This window comes from Convolutriloba macropyga, chromosome 1 (genome assembly GCF_964194025.1).
Source record: "Convolutriloba macropyga chromosome 1, txConMacr16.3, whole genome shotgun sequence".
In the NCBI taxonomy this organism is placed as follows: Eukaryota; Metazoa; Xenacoelomorpha; order Acoela; family Convolutidae; genus Convolutriloba; species Convolutriloba macropyga.
In genome coordinates, this window is record NC_134468.1 from 10,635,532 (window position 1) to 10,656,851 (window position 21,320).

At 34.2% G+C, this 21,320-nt stretch overlaps 1 protein-coding gene across 4 annotated transcripts in view; it reads left to right on the forward strand.

Moving 5' to 3' along the window:
- Positions 1–21,320, forward strand: part of LOC142345650 (uncharacterized) — a 73,906-nt gene that overhangs the window by 49,977 nt on the left and 2,609 nt on the right. For 2 of the 4 annotated variants that reach the window (XM_075397862.1, XM_075397854.1), the window contains 2 exons: positions 11,178–11,678; positions 20,855–21,010. In XM_075397862.1, the coding sequence (XP_075253977.1) occupies positions 11,178–11,678; positions 20,855–21,010 (657 nt within the window). Of the gene's footprint in view, positions 1–3,701; positions 3,953–6,453; positions 6,677–11,177; positions 11,679–20,854; positions 21,011–21,320 lie in introns of those variants that run through there. The other 2 variants (XM_075397836.1, XM_075397846.1) reach the window with 2 other exon arrangements.

Consider the following 21,320-nt stretch of genomic DNA (forward strand, 5'->3'; position numbering starts at 1 on the left):
CAACAGATTTCAATTCAACTAGAAGTGTAATTAACATTTGTTTACGTTACCAAGCAAAAAATCTCACCAGTCTTCTATGACTTTCGAATTCTTTTTTAAATAAAAAAATTCCAGATATCACTTTTTTCCATTAATAATTTCCATTAATAATACATTTTTAATGCTTAGGGACAAAAATCTTGGCAATCGAAATGTGGGGAACGTCAGAGTAAATTATTGGTGTCATGTGTAGCTGAGCCAATTGAATGAAACTAAATAATCGGACAATCCAGAAGAAGCATGAGCTAAAATGAAACTAATCGCAAAGGTCGGGAAAGAGGCCTGGAGACCTTGATGGGCAACGAAAAGCACTGAAAATTACTCGGACGTGCCCCACGTTTCAATTGCCGATGACTTCAAGTGGAGCTTCAAAAGTTGTACCGAATTATTAGTGGAAATAAAAGTGATATCTGGACATTTTTACTTAAAAATGTACCTGGAATTCATGGGGGATTGGGTGAGGTTTCCTGCTGAGTCACACTTCGAGTTGAATTGAAATCTGATGAAAATCGCTATCAATGTATCAATGTATTAATATCACTTCTCCTGTGTCATTTTGAGCTACATTTCAAAAAAAATCTGCTTCTATTAACTCAAACAAATACATTAAAAATAATAATAATAATTGAATGGAAACGTAATAAAATATGCCATTATTATTGTTGTTGCACAATTTTGTACTATAAAATCTTAAGAGGGATAACTTCCACCACAAACTGCCTACTGTTACGAAAAAATTTCTGCATTGACACGAAAAATAGTTTCGATAACCCACATAACATATGCGATTTTGTAGCTGCGAATATAGCAAACCTATCCGAGAATTGAAAAGGCTATTAGCATTTAGGTATATTAGACAACTGCTTTTTGATACTCTAAATCTTATTTATGCATATTTGCCGCGTTCAAAAATTGTTTAGTCAGAACTCAGGAGTTCAATTTAATTATGGTACGCAAATCTCGAGAAAAAACAGTGAACAGGGGAAAACAGCTGACGGCTGAAAACACAGCATCAAGCCACATTTTTAAAAGCACCAATTGAATACTTAGCGAAATAGATATGATCAACTCAGTTTCATCAAACTCGGCCGTTTTTTTGACTGCCAAAGAACGGGCAGGTAGACTTTTAGTAATCAAGACTCGCCATTATTTTAAAATTACAAGAACTGACAATATTGGTGACAAAACTGAAATAAAACATTGTTGTCACATTGACATAATGATTATTTTTTCCACTATTAATACTCTGGTTACATTTAAACCTAAAAATTAGTCCCCAATTGCAAAATAAAACAGTTAAAATTTTATATGCAGTTCATAGACAAAATTCAACTAAATATTTATCATCAGTATAAATAAATTGTCTTCTGATTTTGTTTGCTTTTTTGACATGATGTAGACAAGTTTCCAACTCTTGTTGTACATATGACAGGATGTTTTCAAAACAGAAGTTGGAATAAAAAAAATCAAATCAATTGCAAAAAAATGACACTGAAAAAACAAAAGTTTGATCTCCAATTTTTGCGAAGTGCTGCTTGATAACTGCCACTGCAATCCTATCCGCGTAGTTACTGAATCACTCTTATGAAAAGAAATGTAGACTACTTGGTCTAAACTCACCAAAAAAACGATTATAAATGATCGTTAGGAACAGTTTTCTAGGTAGCTCTAATTAGCGCGCATTTAACAAATGACAAATCGTATTTCTTTCTTTTTTAAAAGCTAAAACTATGAAATTAGCCGTCTAATATGCTAACAGATTAGCAAAAGAAACCATCGGGAGCTTCCGCGACTTCAAAAAGATGACAACAAAATATTATATTTGAGAACGCCTGACAAATTTTATCTTTCTCTTTCTGTTGTTGTGTACAAATTTCCCTTGTCATATCAGATAAACTTCTTCGCCTTTGACTTCAGAAATAATGTGTCATTCATCTCTTTCGCTCAATCGCTCGTTTCTCCTCCATTCTGTTTCTCCTCTATCTCGCTCTCCTCCCCCTCCCCCCCCCCTCTCTCTCTCTCTCTCTCTCTCTCTCTCTCTCTCTCTCCAGTTACATAATTATGTGCCCCAGTTACATAATTATGTCCTTATATAGCACGTTGAATGTAGAATGTTTGTTATACATGTTGTGCGTTAAATGTAAAATAAAGACCGAGGGACTTAGTGCCCTGACAGGAGGGCACTTGCGCCCGAGTGCTGAGCACGAGGCCCGAGGGGAATAAGATTTTGAAATTAAGATTTTGCACATTAGCAAAAGGAAAGTTTTCTTCCTAAAAAATGCAGGAGTAAAAATATACCAAACGTCTCCGTGTCCGATAGCCAAGCAGCTGTTTAGTTACATAAGGTTGGATTCCAATGTCAAATAAAACTAATAATTTTGTCAACTTGTGCTGTTGAAATTATCTTTTCATAGTGTTTTTGCTTTCAAATTCTTCGCCCCTGAGGAATCCTTTGGGAGAGAGATATGTTAAATTCCGCGATTACTGACCATTTCCCTCACATTTTTTTCAGTTGCAAATTGCAGAATCTTCAAAAAAGAATAGTTTTGAATCATTCAGCGATAAACTGATAACTCTGTAAGAGTTTAGGAAATATCTGATGAATACATACTTTAGAGTTTTTGTTCTGGTTCCTCTCCCTTGATGAAAAAACCCTACAGTCAATTCAGAGCTTTGCATGTCTTGTTGAAGTTTTTGCTTAGAAAAATAGATTAGCAGAGCGATTTTTGCACAACTGTTTTTCTCAGAAATTTCTCGAAAAAATTGTTTGCTTTAGAAGTCGTTCCGTTTTGCTTGTTTGGTTACAGGTTCTAGCACAATTACAGAACTACTTTTGATGCGTCATGGTTGAATACTTGGCTTTCTTTCAACTCAACTTTGCCTCAACTTTGCCCTGTATTCTAATCAATTTGTACATTCATAAGTAGCTCTTTAACTATTTTTTAGATTATCAGCCTTGTCACTGTTGGTTATTCAGTACGCGTGTGCATGAGTCCCATGTCAGTTCTCTAACTGCATTAGTCCATTTTCTCCTCTAATACATAGGGCATAGATAAAGTATGGCATTTTTGCTTTTTGATTTCTCATTTTCTTGTTTATTAGTTTTCCGAATGACAATGAAACTAAGTAATAATTACTTCAACCTCTAAAAACTTTAAAAACCCGCAGTTTGGCATCTTTTCGTTTCCCAGGATGCGTAGATATTGTGGATATATTCTGTTTCGATCTCTACCGCCCTCCTCTCTCGTCTATGAGTTCCAATTTCATCTTGTTATATATCATGCTACTATCCGTACCTAACTCATGGGCAAATTCAGTACTGAGTCAGAGTCTAATTCAGGTCACAGTTTGCACTGAATTTGTCTGATGCATGGCTAATTCAGTGACCCATTCTGAAAAATCTTCTGATTCGAAAGAATATTAAAAATTTTTCTCTGATTCAGAGAAATTCGGAAACAACTTCACATTTGGTTCTGAAATCCTTCTGAAAACTGTCCGTACTGAAACTTAAAACTTCTCTGCAATTGTTCTGAACCAGTACTGATTTTCACTGAGACTTAGGTACGGGTATGTAAAAAACAACGTGTGCTTAGGAGAGGGGGGCTAAAATCATAGGCCAACTGCTTTTGCAAAACAGAATATATCCGATATTTTGGGTCAACTATCCGGATTGCACGTTGACATAAATTATAGTGACTCGCAAATAATACCGAATTTCTGAAACCGAAAATATTCCTGGCAAATTGCCGAAATGACGTGTGCAAACAACAACTTAGGCTGTGTGTTGACTATTTCTGGAATGGCCTTTGCTACCCTAACATTTTGTTTTGTTATATGTGGGTTTGCGAGATACGGGGCTAACTATGTCTACTCACAACGATACATTGAGGACACAGACCATTATTCTGTTATCATTTCAGGGAACTTCTTCCTCCCCGTCAACCCAAGGTCGAAGCCTCGACTTATGAAAAGACGAAAAGACCTATTAAGTCTGAGGGTAAAAAAAAGACCTTAATTACATGGTCGAGGACCCAGTTAAAGTCGGGCTGCATTTTTTTCATAAGTCCAGCCAAATTCTTTTCATATACAAAAGTCGACACATTCTCGAAAACCTCAACATTAGGATACAAGCATCTCCAATTATAATAAATCTATGCACGTCTCACGGCATAGCAAAAATTTTTGATATATTCTGTTTCAAACCCCCGCCCCCATCCGCCCACCAGTTTATAACTTTTACGCCCACGGCCGCACGTGCTAGTTTTTGTACATAGCAACGTGCGTCACAATATATAATTTTTGAGTAGGTGTGGCGGGGGAAACAGAATAGATCCAAAACAAATACGGTTCAAATCAATCAGTGCAGAAGCAGTATCCATTTACAGGACCTACATGAATTTTTTTAATAATTAAAGCAATTCGAAAAAAATGTTCACTAATAGTTCAAAAGCACACGACTCGTGGCAATCTATGCGTAGATATTTTTGGTGTTAAGGTACCTCAGTATCCTATTTAAAAAGAAAGAATGCGAGTAAATTTGAGTTGTGGCCGACAGTAGACTTTCGTAACATATAAAAGACGCAAATTCAACATCAATTGTCTACAACATTTTTCAAAGATGGAAACATTTAGTAAAAGAACCTTGTGTTTATAAAGTCTACAGGAAAAGTCTCTGGTGAGCTAAAAAAAAATCTCAACCTCTTTCACTCAAAAAACATAAAAGAACAATTTTTTAAGTCTAAATTACATATTACCCATCTGCAAGCCGCAAAAAATTTCAATGGCCGTTCATTCTCAGATTACTTCCAACTTATAAAAGCTTTCCTAACAAAATCAATAAAAACGTTTTCAACGTCTTGCATTAAAACCGGCATAAGCAATTAAAATACGTAAAAAAGTTAATATTAATACTCCAAACAATATTAATTATAATATGTTGATAATATAGCAAAATCCTGATTCATCTCATCTATTTGTAACTTCCGTCAAAAACCGATAGATAATTTTCTCAAGAGATTAGAAAAAACCAAAAAAAAATCTGCACCATTTTTGGCTGAAAAACTGATTTTTTGGTCCGCCCAACGAAATCAACAACCTGAGCACTTAAGAAGTTACAATTGCCAGCGAAGCATCTTTAATGCAACTTAATAAACCAAAATTTGACTGATTATCTTGTTTCAAACTCTAGCAGTACACGTGATTATCTCAGAAAATTATAAGAACAGCGTGTTTTGTCGATAGTAGAAAAAAAGGTTTGATGGTTGATTTGACAATAGATAGAACTCAATTATACTTTAAGTTTATATATTTTTTGAATTTCCAAAAAAAATAAAGAAACCATTTCATTCTTTTGTGAATCTCCTGGTCCATGAACGTTTAATTTCATCTATAAAACGTAACTCGTCAGGTAACAGAAATTTTAATAATTTAAAGGTCAGTTAAGGAGATTTTCCTTATTCCTGTTGTTAATAATCAGCTTTTTTGTGATTTTGTGAACCCATACTTTTCCTAAATCTTTTAACAAAGTTTTTTTTGTTTTTCAAAACAACTTTCATGCCTACTTTTTTGATCGTTTTTTGTTTTTCCTTTAGTGGAACTGCTGAATTAATCTTCGTCGTTTTTCTCCATTAATAACTCTTGGAGTGGATCGCCGATAATTCAAACCAGACACAATATACCGAAGAGATATTTTTGATTATTGCAATTTTGTTCCTGAATGCTGAGAATTGAAAATTTTTGACTTAATAAATTTTTTTTTATTTTTTTCTGGTTTTGTGGAGAACTGAACACTAAACTAAAAAACAATATATACAATACATGTCAACAAGAGTAATCGATATTTTTACCTTTTTGCTGTCTTTATTGTTTTGTTGCTTTTTTTTCCAGAATTTTTTCTCAAATTTTTTAGATTGGTGGTTTACATGTTTTTTAAAATAGGCTTGACGTCAACTATAGACTGAAAATTTTTGCCCCAATTTAACGTACCGCGATCTGTTTTTTAAACGGTTTGATTTAGTTCTTCCTTCGAAAAATTTTTCCCTATTCAGATTTTTTTAAAAATTGGAATATTTTTCATTTGAATCAAAGCAAGATTTTAAAAGCTGCAAAATGCTGTTTCTCTTTTTTCTACGATACGTAAACAAAAAGTAAAAAATTGATTGAAGAAAAAAGAAGTCTGCCTCCTATTTACGTATATTTCCCATTTTTTGAAAAAAAAATGGATCAATAAGTAATTAGGATCAAAATCGGACACCAAAAATTTGCTTGTAATTTAACCACATTGGCATCCTATTTTTACACCTGTTTTTAATGGTTTTATTCTTTGTCCATCGACTTCCGTCATTCTCTTAACTTGTCAGCGCCTGCTACAGAAAACAAAAGTTTTGTTCACGTGCGGAGGAGGAAACGGTTCCTATTTCAGCATTCGCCATGCACATTATTGCCACTATTGGGGTAACAGCTGCTATTGTAACTTGGGGTGCTGTATTATTCAAAGTTGCCTTTTTAGAAAGAAAAATGCTAAATATAGTAAATGTTGTTGTGAATTTTGTGGCTTTTCTTCTGCTTCTGATAGCCGCAACTTTGATGACTGCTGCTACACTCAGGCTTCACTGGACTTTGTACCCAAAATATAGAGGTCAGTAATGCTTATTTTATCGTAATTTATAATTCCTAGTCGAGATATGAATTTTGTGAAATGAAATTAGGATCTATTCTGTTTTTTTTGGGGGGGGGGGGGGGGGTGAAACGGATTCGATGGACCAACACACGGCATTTTCATGGATCAATTTGGCCCTGTCTATACTAGTCCAATTTTCGTAGAAACGTGCAGGTTAATTAATTCTTGTGTTTTTATTAAGATACGGTCTGCTCTGCTCTTTATGTATTGCTCTGTATGTCCAAAGCACGTTACTAGGTAAAAGTTTGGCTCGTGCCTGGGGCCATAAATTTTATATGCCCACTGAGCTGGAGGGGGAGGAGGTTGGGTTTGAATATACCCGTTTTTTTAAGTTTTTCATTTTTTCAAACGACACACATAATAATGAAAGTTTTGCCAATTAGGTAATTGTTCAATCACATAGCGAAGTTAACTTGGTTGCTACATCGTAGATTTACTCAACAGCTCTAAAAGTGATCGCAATAGTGTAGTGCAATAAAAAATAAAAATCTTGCACCCCCAAGCCCACGTGACATAATTTTACATAATGATTGATGATAATACTATCTATTGACACGTTCTCTGTAACTGCGGGGTTCACAAATGAAAAAAAAATCCAAAGCTTTAATGAAAAAATTTGCCATCGTCAACGCTAGTCAATGCACGATTAATTGCAATATATCACAAGTTAAGTTTATGAAGTAAGACCTGCTAAAGTATTCCACGAACCTTCATCTGTGAAAAAAAAAGTTTTTCATTTTTCCCCTTTTTTTCACGTGCTGTTTAAAAATTTAACGTGCTGTTTAACAACTTATAAACTGTAATTGGGGGCATAAAAACACTCGTGGCCAGCACAGATTAGAGTTCACGTTTTTTGCAACAGACTCGAACACAAATTATGCTCTTATTTGTAAAAAAAGTTTCTCCCTGGTATTGTAATAAAACGGATTTTCAGCTTCATATAGAGACATTGAAGTTCGTAATAATATTGAAGACCCGAGTCATCCATCGCACATTTTTTTTATTTCATACTAGCTCATATATGACTCTTGGTAATCCTACTATGTCATATATGATTCTTAGTAATCATACTCGGTCAAATATGAACGGTACGGTTTCTTAGTGGTCATACAAAGATCATATATAGTTTCCTGGAGATCATGCCTACCACGTGGTCAATGCATGCCTAGCAAACAAGCAAACATGTACTTTTACTTCAAAAACTTTTCTAATCAAATTTATACCAAAATTTCCAAAAAATATTGTATATCTATTTCTGCGTTCCTTGGATACTATCCATGAGGCTTAACATATTAACTTGAGGGGTCTGACGCAATGACATCATGATAAAAATTTTTGTGGTTTTCTTTTTTATTCTTCCGACCCTCTTGAGGGGGGAGGAACTATATACTCAACTGGGTTTTTTTTTTGTTCCGTGAATTTTCGCCGCTCGATATATTTATCGTAGACAGTTGAGACTGGTATAATTAGAAAGCTCGTCCAGCGTAGAATATGAAATTAAAAACATTTTCTTTAATTTTCGTTTTTTACAGGGAGTTATCGAGGCTTAAACTTCTGAGAAAAGAAGAGTGAATTCACGTTGTTTTTATTCACATTTTCCGGAATTTTTGCCTAACTTTTCGTCAATTTTGCTAAAATTTGTTATAATTTTTAAGAATAGTGTCGTTGATTTTATTTTTGAAGACGAACAAGCATTTTTGATTGTTTTGAATTAATTTTTTGGTCAAAAAATCTGGATAAACATTTCAAAATTTAGCCTTTTTCATCAACAACAGCACGAAATAAGCTACTTTAGTCCACTTTGATTAAATTTGCCTACAGTATACCCCCAAACAACACTCATACAATCTTTGTAGACTCAGAGGGGGGCTATTTCTACTTCAGAGTCCGCAAAGAGTGCCTTGTAGTTAAAACTTTGCCGTTTTTTGCTAACTTTACTCGTTGATTATCAAAAATGCAAAATTAATTTTGAGTTTCAACTCAGAAATTATCTATATCTACAACATTCGAAAAATCAATTGTTCTTAACGGACAATAAGTATTAACAGGGGTAGTTTTGGGCCATTCTTGGACTGTTACAATCCAAAAAAAATTGGGTTGTAATCAGTCGGTCTTTTTTTTTAAAAAAAAAATTTTTTTTTTAATAATAAAGAACAGAACATATCAAATCAAAGCTCAGGAGTGATAGGTCCAACCAATTCGCTTGCGAAACAGCTCCAGGCTAATTCATTTAGTTTTTTAATTGAAAGTTTATGGTCGTTTCTTTTTTAAAAAATAATTGACTTTTCAATAAATAATGGCTTAATTAACTTTTCCTCTTTTTTTTTCTTAATTTGTTCAACTTCCAGCTTAGTGTCAGCAAAAAAAGACTGCTTCTTCTTTCTACTGAGTTAACATTTATTCTCGGTTGCAGTTTTAAGCCTGAAATTATTGTTTTCTGGCTTTGATACTACAAGATTTTAGATTTTTGTTTGTTTTGATATTTGCCAGTTTTTCACGTTTTCTAATTTTGTCACATTATCACATTATTGACAGTTCTCATGTCACCTTATTAGCATTCAAATTAAAGCAAAATTGAACATATTAAAATCCTGAAAGATATAAATCATCGTTTTAATGGCCTCGACGCTTCTTTCTTGAAGAAATCAATTGAACTCTTTAATTTTGTCTTAACTGTCATTTATACTTTGTCGTTTCGGTCGTATGAAATTTCCTGTATAGTGATAGCTTTAATTGGCTTTTCATGGAAGAATAGAAAAACCGATATTCTGATATTAGCAGATAGCTGATGGCTTTTATGACTTTCAAACCCATCGTTTTCCAAAATTAAAAAAAAAACTTTTTTAACTTCGCAATTTTGTTCTTTTTATGTTTCTTTTTGTTACCTAATCTCGTTAGTTGATTACATGTCAAATATGACATTATGGGTGTCAAGGGAATAAAAGGGATTGGTGTCCCAAAATCTTTTTTTTAAAGATTTTGTTATGACCTTACTGGCTTCGACACCGCTTTTTCACAAAAAAAAATTAAATTAATTTGATGTTTGTCATATTTGACGTTCTTTTTGTAGATGCAAGAAATATTCTGGATGATTACAGATCTCAAGGGTTTCTTTTTCATGAAAAAACGACGACATTTAAATAGCTCTTTTTGTAATTAATGCCTTTCATGACATTGAATGTAATTTTGTTTCGAAAAAAAAATTAAAAGTATTACATACTTTAGCACTTCGCTTTTTTGTCTACTTGTTACCTAGTCTTACTAATGAATGGCCACGTACTACATTATAGCTGTTTGAAGAAGGCGCAATCAAATATATTTTGAGTGCCAAAATTTGGCCTGACGGTTTTGACAGCGTTTTCTGGCAAGTTTCAATTGAAATTTTGTTTGTTCTTTGTTGTTCTTTTTAGCCGCTCTAAAAAATGAATAAGGTCAGGTCCTAATGCCCTTCTATAGAAGCAGTGGTAATCGCAAATTTGTGGTAATATTATTTTATTTCTAATGGTATTTATTACTTTGAAGTTAATTGTTTCAAAAAAATAAGTTAATTCTTTTTACTTTTCTGTTTTTGTTCTTTTTTGTATAATTGTTACCAAACCTTTTTATGGACTGGTCGCATATGTTTTCTGGTGATTTATAAATTATTTTTGTTTAGTTTCAGGTTTATCTGACGGTATGTTGATTTTGTTATTAAATTTAGTTTTTAAAAGGGACATAAATTTTTTGATGTAATTAATGTTTGTTGTTGTTGTTGTTTGATTTTGCTGTTCGTTTTGACTCGCTTTTTTAATATTGACATATTACAGCAATCTAATGCATCAATTTTTACTCCACTGAGTTATTTGTTTTGAAGGTTAACTTATCTTTCATACAGAATTTTTTGCAAAAGACTTGGGCTTTTTTGGGATTCGCAAAAAATAATTTTTGGGTTTTTCTATCTGTTCCTCATTTGGTAGACAATTATGCCAAAATTGTGGATGGGCGGGGTCGGAACCTTATGTGCCATTGCACATTACCGAGCCGCCTTGTCTCCTTCTAAAGAGAACGATGCTTATTTTTATTGGAAGAAATGATGATAACAGAAGGAAAGTCTTCTTAAAAAGTGAACCGGATTGCGCGTTTTTTTTTCTTTTTTTGTTACGTTGACATGATAATTTGATCTTCGTAATAATAGATCCATTTAATTCTGTGGGTTTCTGCTAGATCTAGTAGCAGTATCAAATTGTATTTTGTCTTGTCGTGGAACCTCTGCACATGAATAACTTTCAACTTGTCTTGGATATTACACTCAAAACATCATAAAGATACTATGTGTAATGTAACCACGGTAAGGCCAGAAATGCTACTGAACTATAATTGCTATAATTAGGAAAATTGAATGCTAAAGTCGAAAAAATGGAGGAACTTTTTCGAGCTGCGTGGATTAAACTACAAATTAAACTACCTAGTTTGTGTTTAGAAGAGCCCAAGACATACTACGACTATAACAAACCTCCTTACAATGACAATCCCTGGTGGAAGATGACCAATTTCGACAAACTTTTGTCCGAGAAAACAGAAGTTGCCAAGTTGGTCAAAATTCTTGGAAACACTTTGAGTACTGTATTTTTTAAAGTTCTGAATCACAAAACCCGATCTAGTGACATTATGCAGTTTCAATACAACCTTTTCAACTCACTTTTTACGCTGCAAATTTTGGCCGATTTCATGCAAGCCGAAAATTCTAATTTGAATGTAGAAGTTTATGAAATAACGACAACTTATTTTATTTTGTTATGGTTGGCATTTATATCCAATTGTATTTCGTTCGCTTTGGCTATTATTGTGTGGGGTTGCGTTGCGCGGAACGATCAAGCTTGTTGTTACTCTGACGAAGAAAATGCAGCGCCTGAAAAAGAGCAACAGAATGTTCTAGAAGGAAAGGTTGATGGAGATCGGAGTGTGAAATCTGAAAACAGCAGTACTGAATGAATTCTCTCCCATTAGCAGAAAGGTTGAAGATTAGTTCGTTGCAGAGTTCAATGCTATTTGCTTAAAAAACGTTGTTAGTTTCCTCAATTACAAACAAGGATCGTTATGACGTTTAAACAACCCCCCCCCCCCCCCCCCCCCCACGAAATGAAATATAGCAAATAATATTATCATTACATTATCACATCAAAAAAGTAAATACGCGCATATGGGTGTATAGTTTTCTTCCCACAACCCAATCGTGTGTGGGGATAGAGTAGATACAATAATTCAAAGAAAAAAGGAATTGTACCCATTTAAATGATAAAAAACAGAATGAAGACAGAAGGCAGACAATACGACCGCGTTGGATTATTAATTGCTGCCAAACTAAATTTCAAGCCAGTTTTTTGGAATTGTTGGTCTTCTTATTAATAGTCGCGAAGCGATGGCGGCTATTATTGGGGACATCGTGGTTTTTTACAATTCAAAGAATTTGAATCGTATTGGGGCGCTGTGTTTTTTGTTAAGATGTGTTCACAAATTTTTTAATGACTTTGATCTTTCAAAATGGGATAAACAGGTAAAACCCAGCGGGCATTAAGTTTCATTAGAGGTCCAAAGTGGGTCTTAGTAGCCCTTCAAGTGCTTAAAGTGATGCATCTGCTGGGATGGCCTTGTGCAATTTTTCATGTTTTCTTGAGTTTTTTATTAGCCTTAGGTTGAAGTTTTTAAAAGCTGATGAAAGTCTTTTGCAAGAAAAAATTACTTGTTATAAGCATTTTATGAGCTATATGTCTTGGTACTACAAACACAAACACGCAAAATGATACTAATTTTTAATAGCCGCCCTCATCTTCTCAGCCGGCTATTATAGCGCTCCTATTTTTTTTTTTTACTTCGTCGAATAAAAAAATGTTTCGCTTTACCTCATTTTGCCGCCTTTTCAACATTTTGCGTGAAATCTTTTTGACTTCTCTAGGCTAGTTTCTCTCTTCTCTCATTCTGCTAAAAGTGAATTTGAACATCAGTTGCTAAGCAAAGCAATTCAAAATGAACAGAGTTGGTATAAAAAATTGAAGTCAGAAATAGAAACGGGATAAACCCATAAAGCCCAATTTTAGATGCCCGCTATTTGAACGTCGTTCCTATAAGTCTTAGTAACCACTTCTAATGCTTATTGGTATTGATAGTAGCCCCTGCAGCCTCTCTCTAAGAAACAGAAGTATGTTCAACTACGAAATGCCATCAAAATAAATCGGACTTAAAAAATATTTTTGTCCAAAAATCTTTTTTTTTTCAATATATTCTATTCGTTCAATCCCAATCATGCTTATTGGAATCAACGGCGGCTATTTTCCGGCAATCTGCCGGGTATGTTTGCAATTTTTTAAAAGTTTTTTTGAAAAAGTTTGTCATTTTTTGAGTTTTCCAGCTTCAGGGGCCTGGGAATCTCCTTTAAGGTCTGATAATAGGGCACTGCATAGTTTCTAGTAACAATGGATCGGTTTTCAACATTTTAATATCTCAAATTTAAGCAATTTTTTTAAATAAAATCTGCAATTTTTTAAGGTTAGCTAAAACTCTTGTCAATTTTTGAGATTTCTCATTTTTCAAGTGCCAGAAAACCTATTTCACGGTCTGATAAAAATTACTGCATGGATGTTAGTGTCAATGGATTTTTTTTCAACAACCTAACATTTTGAGTTTAAGAAATTTTTTGATAAAACAATCTTGTATTCAGTTTTTCTTGCCTCAGCATTTTATGAGCTATATGTCTTGGTACTACAAACACAAACACGCAAAATGATACTAATTTTTAATAGCCGCCCTCATCTTCTCAGCCGGCTATTATAGCGCTCCTATTTTTTTTTTTACTTCGTCGAATAAAAAAATGTTTCGCTTTACCTCATTTTGCCGCCTTTTCAACATTTTGCGTGAAATCTTTTTGACTTCTCTAGGCTAGTTTCTCTCTTCTCTCATTCTGCTAAAAGTGAATTTGAACATCAGTTGCTAAGCAAAGCAATTCAAAATGAACAGAGTCGGTATAAAAAATTGAAGTCAGAAATAGAAACGGGATAAACCCATAAAGCCCAATTTTAGATGCCCGCTATTTGAACGTCGTTCCTATAAGTCTTAGTAACCACTTCTAATGCTTATTGGTATTGATAGTAGCCCCTGCAGCCTCTCTCTAAGAAACAGAAGTATGTTCAACTACGAAATGCCATCAAAATAAATCGGACTTAAAAAATATTTTTGTCCAAAAATCTTTTTTTTTCAATATATTCTATTCGTTCAATCCCAATCATGCTTATTGGAATCAACGGCGGCTATTTTCCGGCAATCTGCCGGGTATGTTTGCAATTTTTTAAAAGTTTTTTTGAAAAAGTTTGTCATTTTTTGAGTTTTCCAGCTTCAGGGGCCTGGGAATCTCCTTTAAGGTCTGATAATAGGGCACTGCATAGTTTCTAGTAACAATGGATCGGTTTTCAACATTTTAATATCTCAAATTTAAGCAATTTTTTTAAATAAAATCTGCAATTTTTTAAGGTTACCTAAAACTCTTGTCAATTTTTGAGATTTCTCATTTTTCAAGTGCCAGAAAACCTATTTCACGGTCTGATAAAAATTACTGCATGGATGTTAGTGTCAATGGATTTTTTTTCAACAACCTAACATTTTGAGTTTAAGAAATTTTTTGATAAAACAATCTTGTATTCAGTTTTTCTTGCCTCAGCATTTTATGAGCTATATGTCTTGGTACTACAAACACAAACACGCAAAATGATACTAATTTTTAATAGCCGCCCTCATCTTCTCAGCCGGCTATTATAGCGCTCCTATTTTTTTTTTTACTTCGTCGAATAAAAAAATGTTTCGCTTTACCTCATTTTGCCGCCTTTTCAACATTTTGCGTGAAATCTTTTTGACTTCTCTAGGCTAGTTTCTCTCTTCTCTCATTCTGCTAAAAGTGAATTTGAACATCAGTTGCTAAGCAAAGCAATTCAAAATGAACAGAGTCGGTATAAAAAATTGAAGTCAGAAATAGAAACGGGATAAACCCATAAAGCCCAATTTTAGATGCCCGCTATTTGAACGTCGTTCCTATAAGTCTTAGTAACCACTTCTAATGCTTATTGGTATTGATAGTAGCCCCTGCAGCCTCTCTCTAAGAAACAGAAGTATGTTCAACTACGAAATGCCATCAAAATAAATCGGACTTAAAAAATATTTTTGTCCAAAAATCTTTTTTTTTCAATATATTCTATTCGTTCAATCCCAATCATGCTTATTGGAATCAACGGCGGCTATTTTCCGGCAATCTGCCGGGTATGTTTGCAATTTTTTAAAAGTTTTTTTGAAAAAGTTTGTCATTTTTTGAGTTTTCCAGCTTCAGGGGCCTGGGAATCTCCTTTAAGGTCTGATAATAGGGCACTGCATAGTTTCTAGTAACAATGGATCGGTTTTCAACATTTTAATATCTCAAATTTAAGCAATTTTTTTAAATAAAATCTGCAATTTTTTAAGGTTACCTAAAACTCTTGTCAATTTTTGAGATTTCTCATTTTTCAAGTGCCAGAAAACCTATTTCACGGTCTGATAAAAATTACTGCATGGATGTTAGTGTCAATGGATTTTTTTTCAACAACCTAACATTTTGAGTTTAAGAAATTTTTTGATAAAACAATCTTGTATTCAGTTTTTCTTGCCTCAGTAGCCAGCTAAACTCATCCCAGGTTTGATAGTATTTTATTTAACAGTTGCTGGGTGGCAATTGAATTAATTTCAAAATTTTTATAGGACGATTTTCTAGTTTTTGAAATTTAATGTTTTTTCTAAAAATTGTTGCCTATGGATCTTTGAGCCAATGATTTTTTTAAGGCTTAGAAAGTGGTTACTGGATAGCTTCTAGAGACGTAGAATTGATTTTAAAGGTTTTAATATCACAATTTTCAGCAAAATTTCATTATAACTTGCATTTGATTTCATTTTAAAAAAATTGCGTTCATTTTGAGTTAATCGATCTTTAAGGGCCAATGAACTTTTTTCAGGTCTTGCAGATATAATACTGGACCACTTTCAGAGACAAGATTTGGTTTTAAACATATTTTTGAAATAGGTATTTTCAAAGGGATCAAATTTTGCCTTAGGGGTAAAGGCTTCAAAAGTTTTAGCAATAAGTATATTTTTGTGTAGATTGTTTGATTGTTTTATTTTCTCAATTTTTGAGATGATTTTATTTGTGTTTTGTCTGGCATTGCTCAATTGATCTGGTGATCAGGTAGAGTGCATCTAAGTTTTTCATTCACTTCTGTGAATTTTATTTCAGGACTTTTCCTGCTACGCTTTTTTTAATTCGTCGTCTCCATCGATGAATCTTATGACCTGACTTCTGGGATTGACTTTTCAATGACTTCAGTGACTTCTACTGCTTTGCACTTAAAATTTGTGTACATGACGTCTTTTTGCCTGTACATCAAATGCGTGACTTACCTCACTCAAAAAATGACTTCTGAACTTATGGAACTTTAAGTTTTATGAACATTTACTAGTTATTAGTGTACATCTAAGTAGTGCCAAACTTATATATATCCTCATTCCTGATTATTAGTCTTGAGCTTTGATTTCGAATGTCAATTTTGAAAACGATTTTTTCGGCTTTTTTCCTTATAAACCGTTTATGTCATAAAATTGACATTCCAAATATAACCCAAAAAGTCTAGTTGTCTTTTAAGGGACTGGAGGTCGATCTGTCAATCTTAATCCTTTAGTTGTTTCAATTCATGGAAGGCCACAAGCATCTATCATGGCTATGTTCTAATGGTGTTTACGAAGAGAATTTGAGCCCTGGTATACTATTGATTTTTATAATCAATTGAATTTGGATTCTTTTGCTGCTTCGTGAATTTTAGCGGTGATTTTTTTTCACAGCAAAGATGCAGATTTTTGGTTATCGGAAAAACCTTTGTGCCCTTGTGTGTCAACTTGACTTCTGTTTTCTAACTTTGAAAAATTTTACTCCCACGAATGACGTTAAAAAATGATCCATGTGTTTTCATTGCGCAGAGATGAAAAAAATTGTACATGTATAATATGAATCACTCAATGATTACTAATTGCTCTAAATCGAAGCTTGTAGGAGTTCTTTGATTACTGCAGTCTTCTTAATGCTATTTGGTTTTACGGATTTTTCACCTCACAATTTTATTTTTCAGTCCTCAAAAAGGGGGTGAACAGGTAAAGCCTGGAGGGAATTAAGTCATTGGGCAACCCTTAGAGTCTTAGAGTTGTATTAGTCTATAAGAATACAGTTCACCGACGCTGCTGAGAAGAAATAAAATCACAAAGCTAGACTCCCTAATCCCAAGCTGATTACTACCGCAGCCAATTGCTTGTTATTCGTATAGGAGCAATTTGCGCTACGTTACTTGGTTATGTTTATAAGGAGATGGTCGGATTTAATAAGAAGTGTTTTAAAATACATCCGTATTTATTATTTGGTTTTTCTTTCCTTGTCACTGAAAGTGACAAATCCTTGGTTTTAATAGCCGAAGAATTTTGCATCTTGCAATTAAAAACTTTAGTTTACTTTAGTCTCTGGAATCATCCTAAATTTACAAATTTTGCAACATTTTAGTAGTTTTCAAAAGTATCTCTGTGGCCTTTAGTGGCTGAAAATAAAATAATATGATATTAATTGGCTAGCGGTTTCTTTTTGCTGTTATTTTTAATAGCCGCCTAAACTTCTCAGCCGGCTATAATACCGCTCTTATTTTTTACAATTCAGATAGCCTGAAATGTATTGGGGCGCTGTTTTTTATTTTTTTAAAGATCTGTTCACACATTTTCATAATTTTTGAAGTCAAATTGGAATAGTGATTTTGGTCACGCCGAAACAGGAAGTGAAGCAAAAAAGCGAGTGGTTTTGTGGCGTGAAACTTTTTCGCTCTAATTTAAAAGTAGTGAGAAAACGGTTTTTGAACAAAAATTCGATTTCTCGCTAGTGGTTTTTCGTTCACATGCAGCAATTTTATTTAGATATTTACAGTTTTTTCAATTTTTTGGTCGAATTTTTTCCTGAATAGTTTTCCAAATCCATTCATAGTTCATTCTACGCCTAGTTTTTGTTTGAACCACATTTCCATTTCTGGCCAGTGGTTTTTGGTTCACAAGCGGTATTTTGATATTGATTTTCTTTTTTTTTCGTTTTTTATCTGACTTTTTTTATAAATGGTTTCACAATTCACTCATAGTCCGTTCTAGGTCTCTTTTTTTGTTTATTCAATGAAAATTCTTTGTTTTCTAATGAAGACTAATGAAGATTTTTTTGTTTTTCTGGTTTGAAGACTTTTTTTTGTTTTTTGGATCTGTTTTTTTAGAAATGGTTTTCCCAATTCACGTATAGTCCGTTTTCTTTGTTTCCTAATGACGACTAATGCAGACTATTTTTGTTTTTTTTTAGTTTGAAGACTTTTTCTAATGAAGACCTTTTTTGTTTTTTGGATCTGATTTTTCTTAGAAATGGTTTTCCCAATTCACGCATAATCCGTTTTAGGTTTTGTTTTTTGTTTAGTCAATGAAAATTCTTTGAATTGTACGTCAGAACGTGTCCTCCTTTGATTTTACTTCGTCGAATAAAAATTTTCCGCTTCACAGCTTGTTCAATATTTTGCGTAGATTTTTTTGTTTTCTGTAGGCTAGTTTCACTCTTCTATCCTTCCGCTATATGTGTTTTTAGACAGCTGTTAATCAGCAAAACAATTCGAAATGAAGAGAGTCAGTATCAAAAAATGCCCGTTTTAGACACCCGTTTCTCAAACTTGGTTCTTGTAAGTCTTAGCTACCATCTCTAATGCTTATTGGTATTGATACTATCTCCTGTATCGTCTCACTAGGAAACAGGAAAATGTTCCAATACTATATGACGTCAAAATAGTTCGCACTTTAAAACTGTTTTTCCACAAAAACATTTTTTTTTCATTTTTCCCCCTTCTTTCAATCCCAGTCGTTGTTACCGGAATTAACGGCGGCTATTTTCCGACAATCTTTCGGGTATGTTTGTAAACTTTAGTGGCTTAGTTTTTCAGCTGAGCTTTTGCTTTTTTTCAACGGCAAATTTGGAGTCTAAGTACTTAAGAGGATTCTTTAAACTTAACTTCAGCACAAAATTAATTAAAAAGTTTAATAAGATTAATTGAAAAATAAAGGGAACTTGCAATTTCTTGACTGGTTGAGGTAGGGTTTATTAACATTTTGCTAGGGCTTTTCTGGTAGGGTTTATAAAGGTGTCCAGTTTGGCTTGGAAATGGAAATGTTGGAAGCTCAAAAATCTTCAATCATTTTAAAATGTGTCAGCAGTATTCAATGAGCTGAGACGGATTTCTACGATGACCGGATTTTTTTGTCATCTAATAGTTTCAGCACCTTTGGAAACATGAACAGCATATCCTTCGTGAAACAAAACTCAATAATTATCTATGTATAGCTTGCATTGCAGTAAGTGCAACTCTGTCCTGGTCTGTGAACAACTGCTAAATGATAGCGGTGGTGTGATTTATAGTGTTTTTTCCAGTTTGTAAACAGCTTGAGTCTGAGTCATATCTTAACGCCTTAAGTCAATTAGCTGCCGACGCTTACTGCAGTTGGTCTTGATTTGTGTGCCTGGCCTCATTGATTACACTCCTCGCTTTCAATTTTAGGATCTAATTTTTTTGGGATTTCTTAAAATTGGGATCACCCATGACTGATATTGAATTTATTGGAATGACATAGTAAATTATAACTGAGTTTTACGACTCGAAGAGGAGTATTGACTTTTATTAATAGACGGCTCAGCTTCTCAGCCGATTGTTATAGCTCTCCTTTTTTACTTCGTCGAAAAAAAATTCACTTTACCTTAGTTCACAGCTTGTTCAACATTTTGCGTGAAATCTTTTTGACTCCTGTAAGCTAGTTTCATTCTTCTATCCTTCTGCTAAAGATGTTTCTAGACAGCTGTAAATCAGCAAAGCAATTCGAAATGAAAAGAGTCAGTATCAAAACATGAAAGCAATAGAAACGGGATAAACCCATAAATTCAAGTTTTAGATGCCCGTTGCTCTAACTCTGTTATTATTTACCATCTCTAAGGCTTATTGGTATTAATACTAGCCCCTGTGTTGTCTCACTAGGAAACAGGAGTATGTTCAGCTCCAAAATTACATCAAAATAGTTTGTACATGTATACAAAAACTATTTTTTTTCATTAGTTTTTCTCTTCTTGCAATCCCAATCTTGAATATGGGAATCAACGGCGGCTATTTTCCGACAATTTTTCGGTTATGTTTATTATATTCTGTTCAATTATAATTTTTAGTACCATTGACTCTAAAATTCGGCAAGCTATTATTAAAATTTGGCAAGCTATTACTAAATCTGTTCTTACTGTATCTCGGTTGTATTCGGTGAAATTATAAGAAACAAATTGATTAGCGGTATGGTTTAGCTGTAACTTTTATAATAATCTGTACATTTATCATGGACTTTGATTTTTTTAAGAAAATAAAAGTGAAATTTGTTTTCTGTCATCATTCATCATGTTGCACCGTTCACCCTGTGTACCGTATCCACACTCAACCCCAAAGTTACACTTAATCATCCCCGCTTTTTTAACCCCAGTTTTTTCCTGTTTTTCTCATCAGCAATCCTAGCCTTCATATAATTTATCTAAGCTACAACTAACTGTATTAATCTAGCTACAACCCGCTGACATTTTTGAACTATGGAGTAGTTTTCATAATAAAATTGGTTGGATCGTAGGGCACTAAATGATTTGAAGAGTTCGTTTTTGGAAATTTTCAATAAAGACAGATCGAGCTCAAAACTGATCAGTTGAACTAGGTATGCTCAACCAATCCGCAAACTGGTCTCGAAATATTAGTTCTCTACATGATTTGATATGCATTTTTTTCTCGTATCAGAGTCCAGAACTGCAAGGAGACAAATATGGAAAATTTAGAGAGCTGGGGGCGGGGGGTGGGGGGGGTTCACATAATAAAAGTTTTTCTACTCTTGAGTGCAGGTAGAGGAGGTCCAACTAAGTTAAACCAATTTGCCAATCTAACTACATCATTTTTTTGGCTAGCAAATCCAATCAATACTCACGAAACTAGTAGACGTAATGGGGGTATTTCAAAATTTCAACAGCAGTCTTAGACACAGACAGGGATGACATTTTGGGAATACAAGTTGACGATGATTATGCAGAGGAGGTATCCATTCCCACACCCACACCAACCACACCCAAAATGGAAGACAAAGCGGAAACCCAGTTAGTCCCGGAGGAGGAGTTGGCTTCTGCAGGTGTGGAGTGATCTCGATGACCTTGATTTAGCCAATCATGACTTTCAAGGCATGTTTCCACCAGCATGATCCCTCGCAACCTGATGGCAACTACGGAGACCTCACCCCAACCAACTACCCCACCCCCACCCTACGTATCCCTCGTCTACGCTCTCTACCTCATTCCACCCTCAACCCCATCTCGACACCACCACACCTATACATACGCCCCCCCCCCTCCCCCCCCCCCACATACCTACCCCAACAGCCTACCCCAAACTTACCTATCCCGGCCTGCCACCCGCTATCACCCGCCACCCCCTAAGAATTC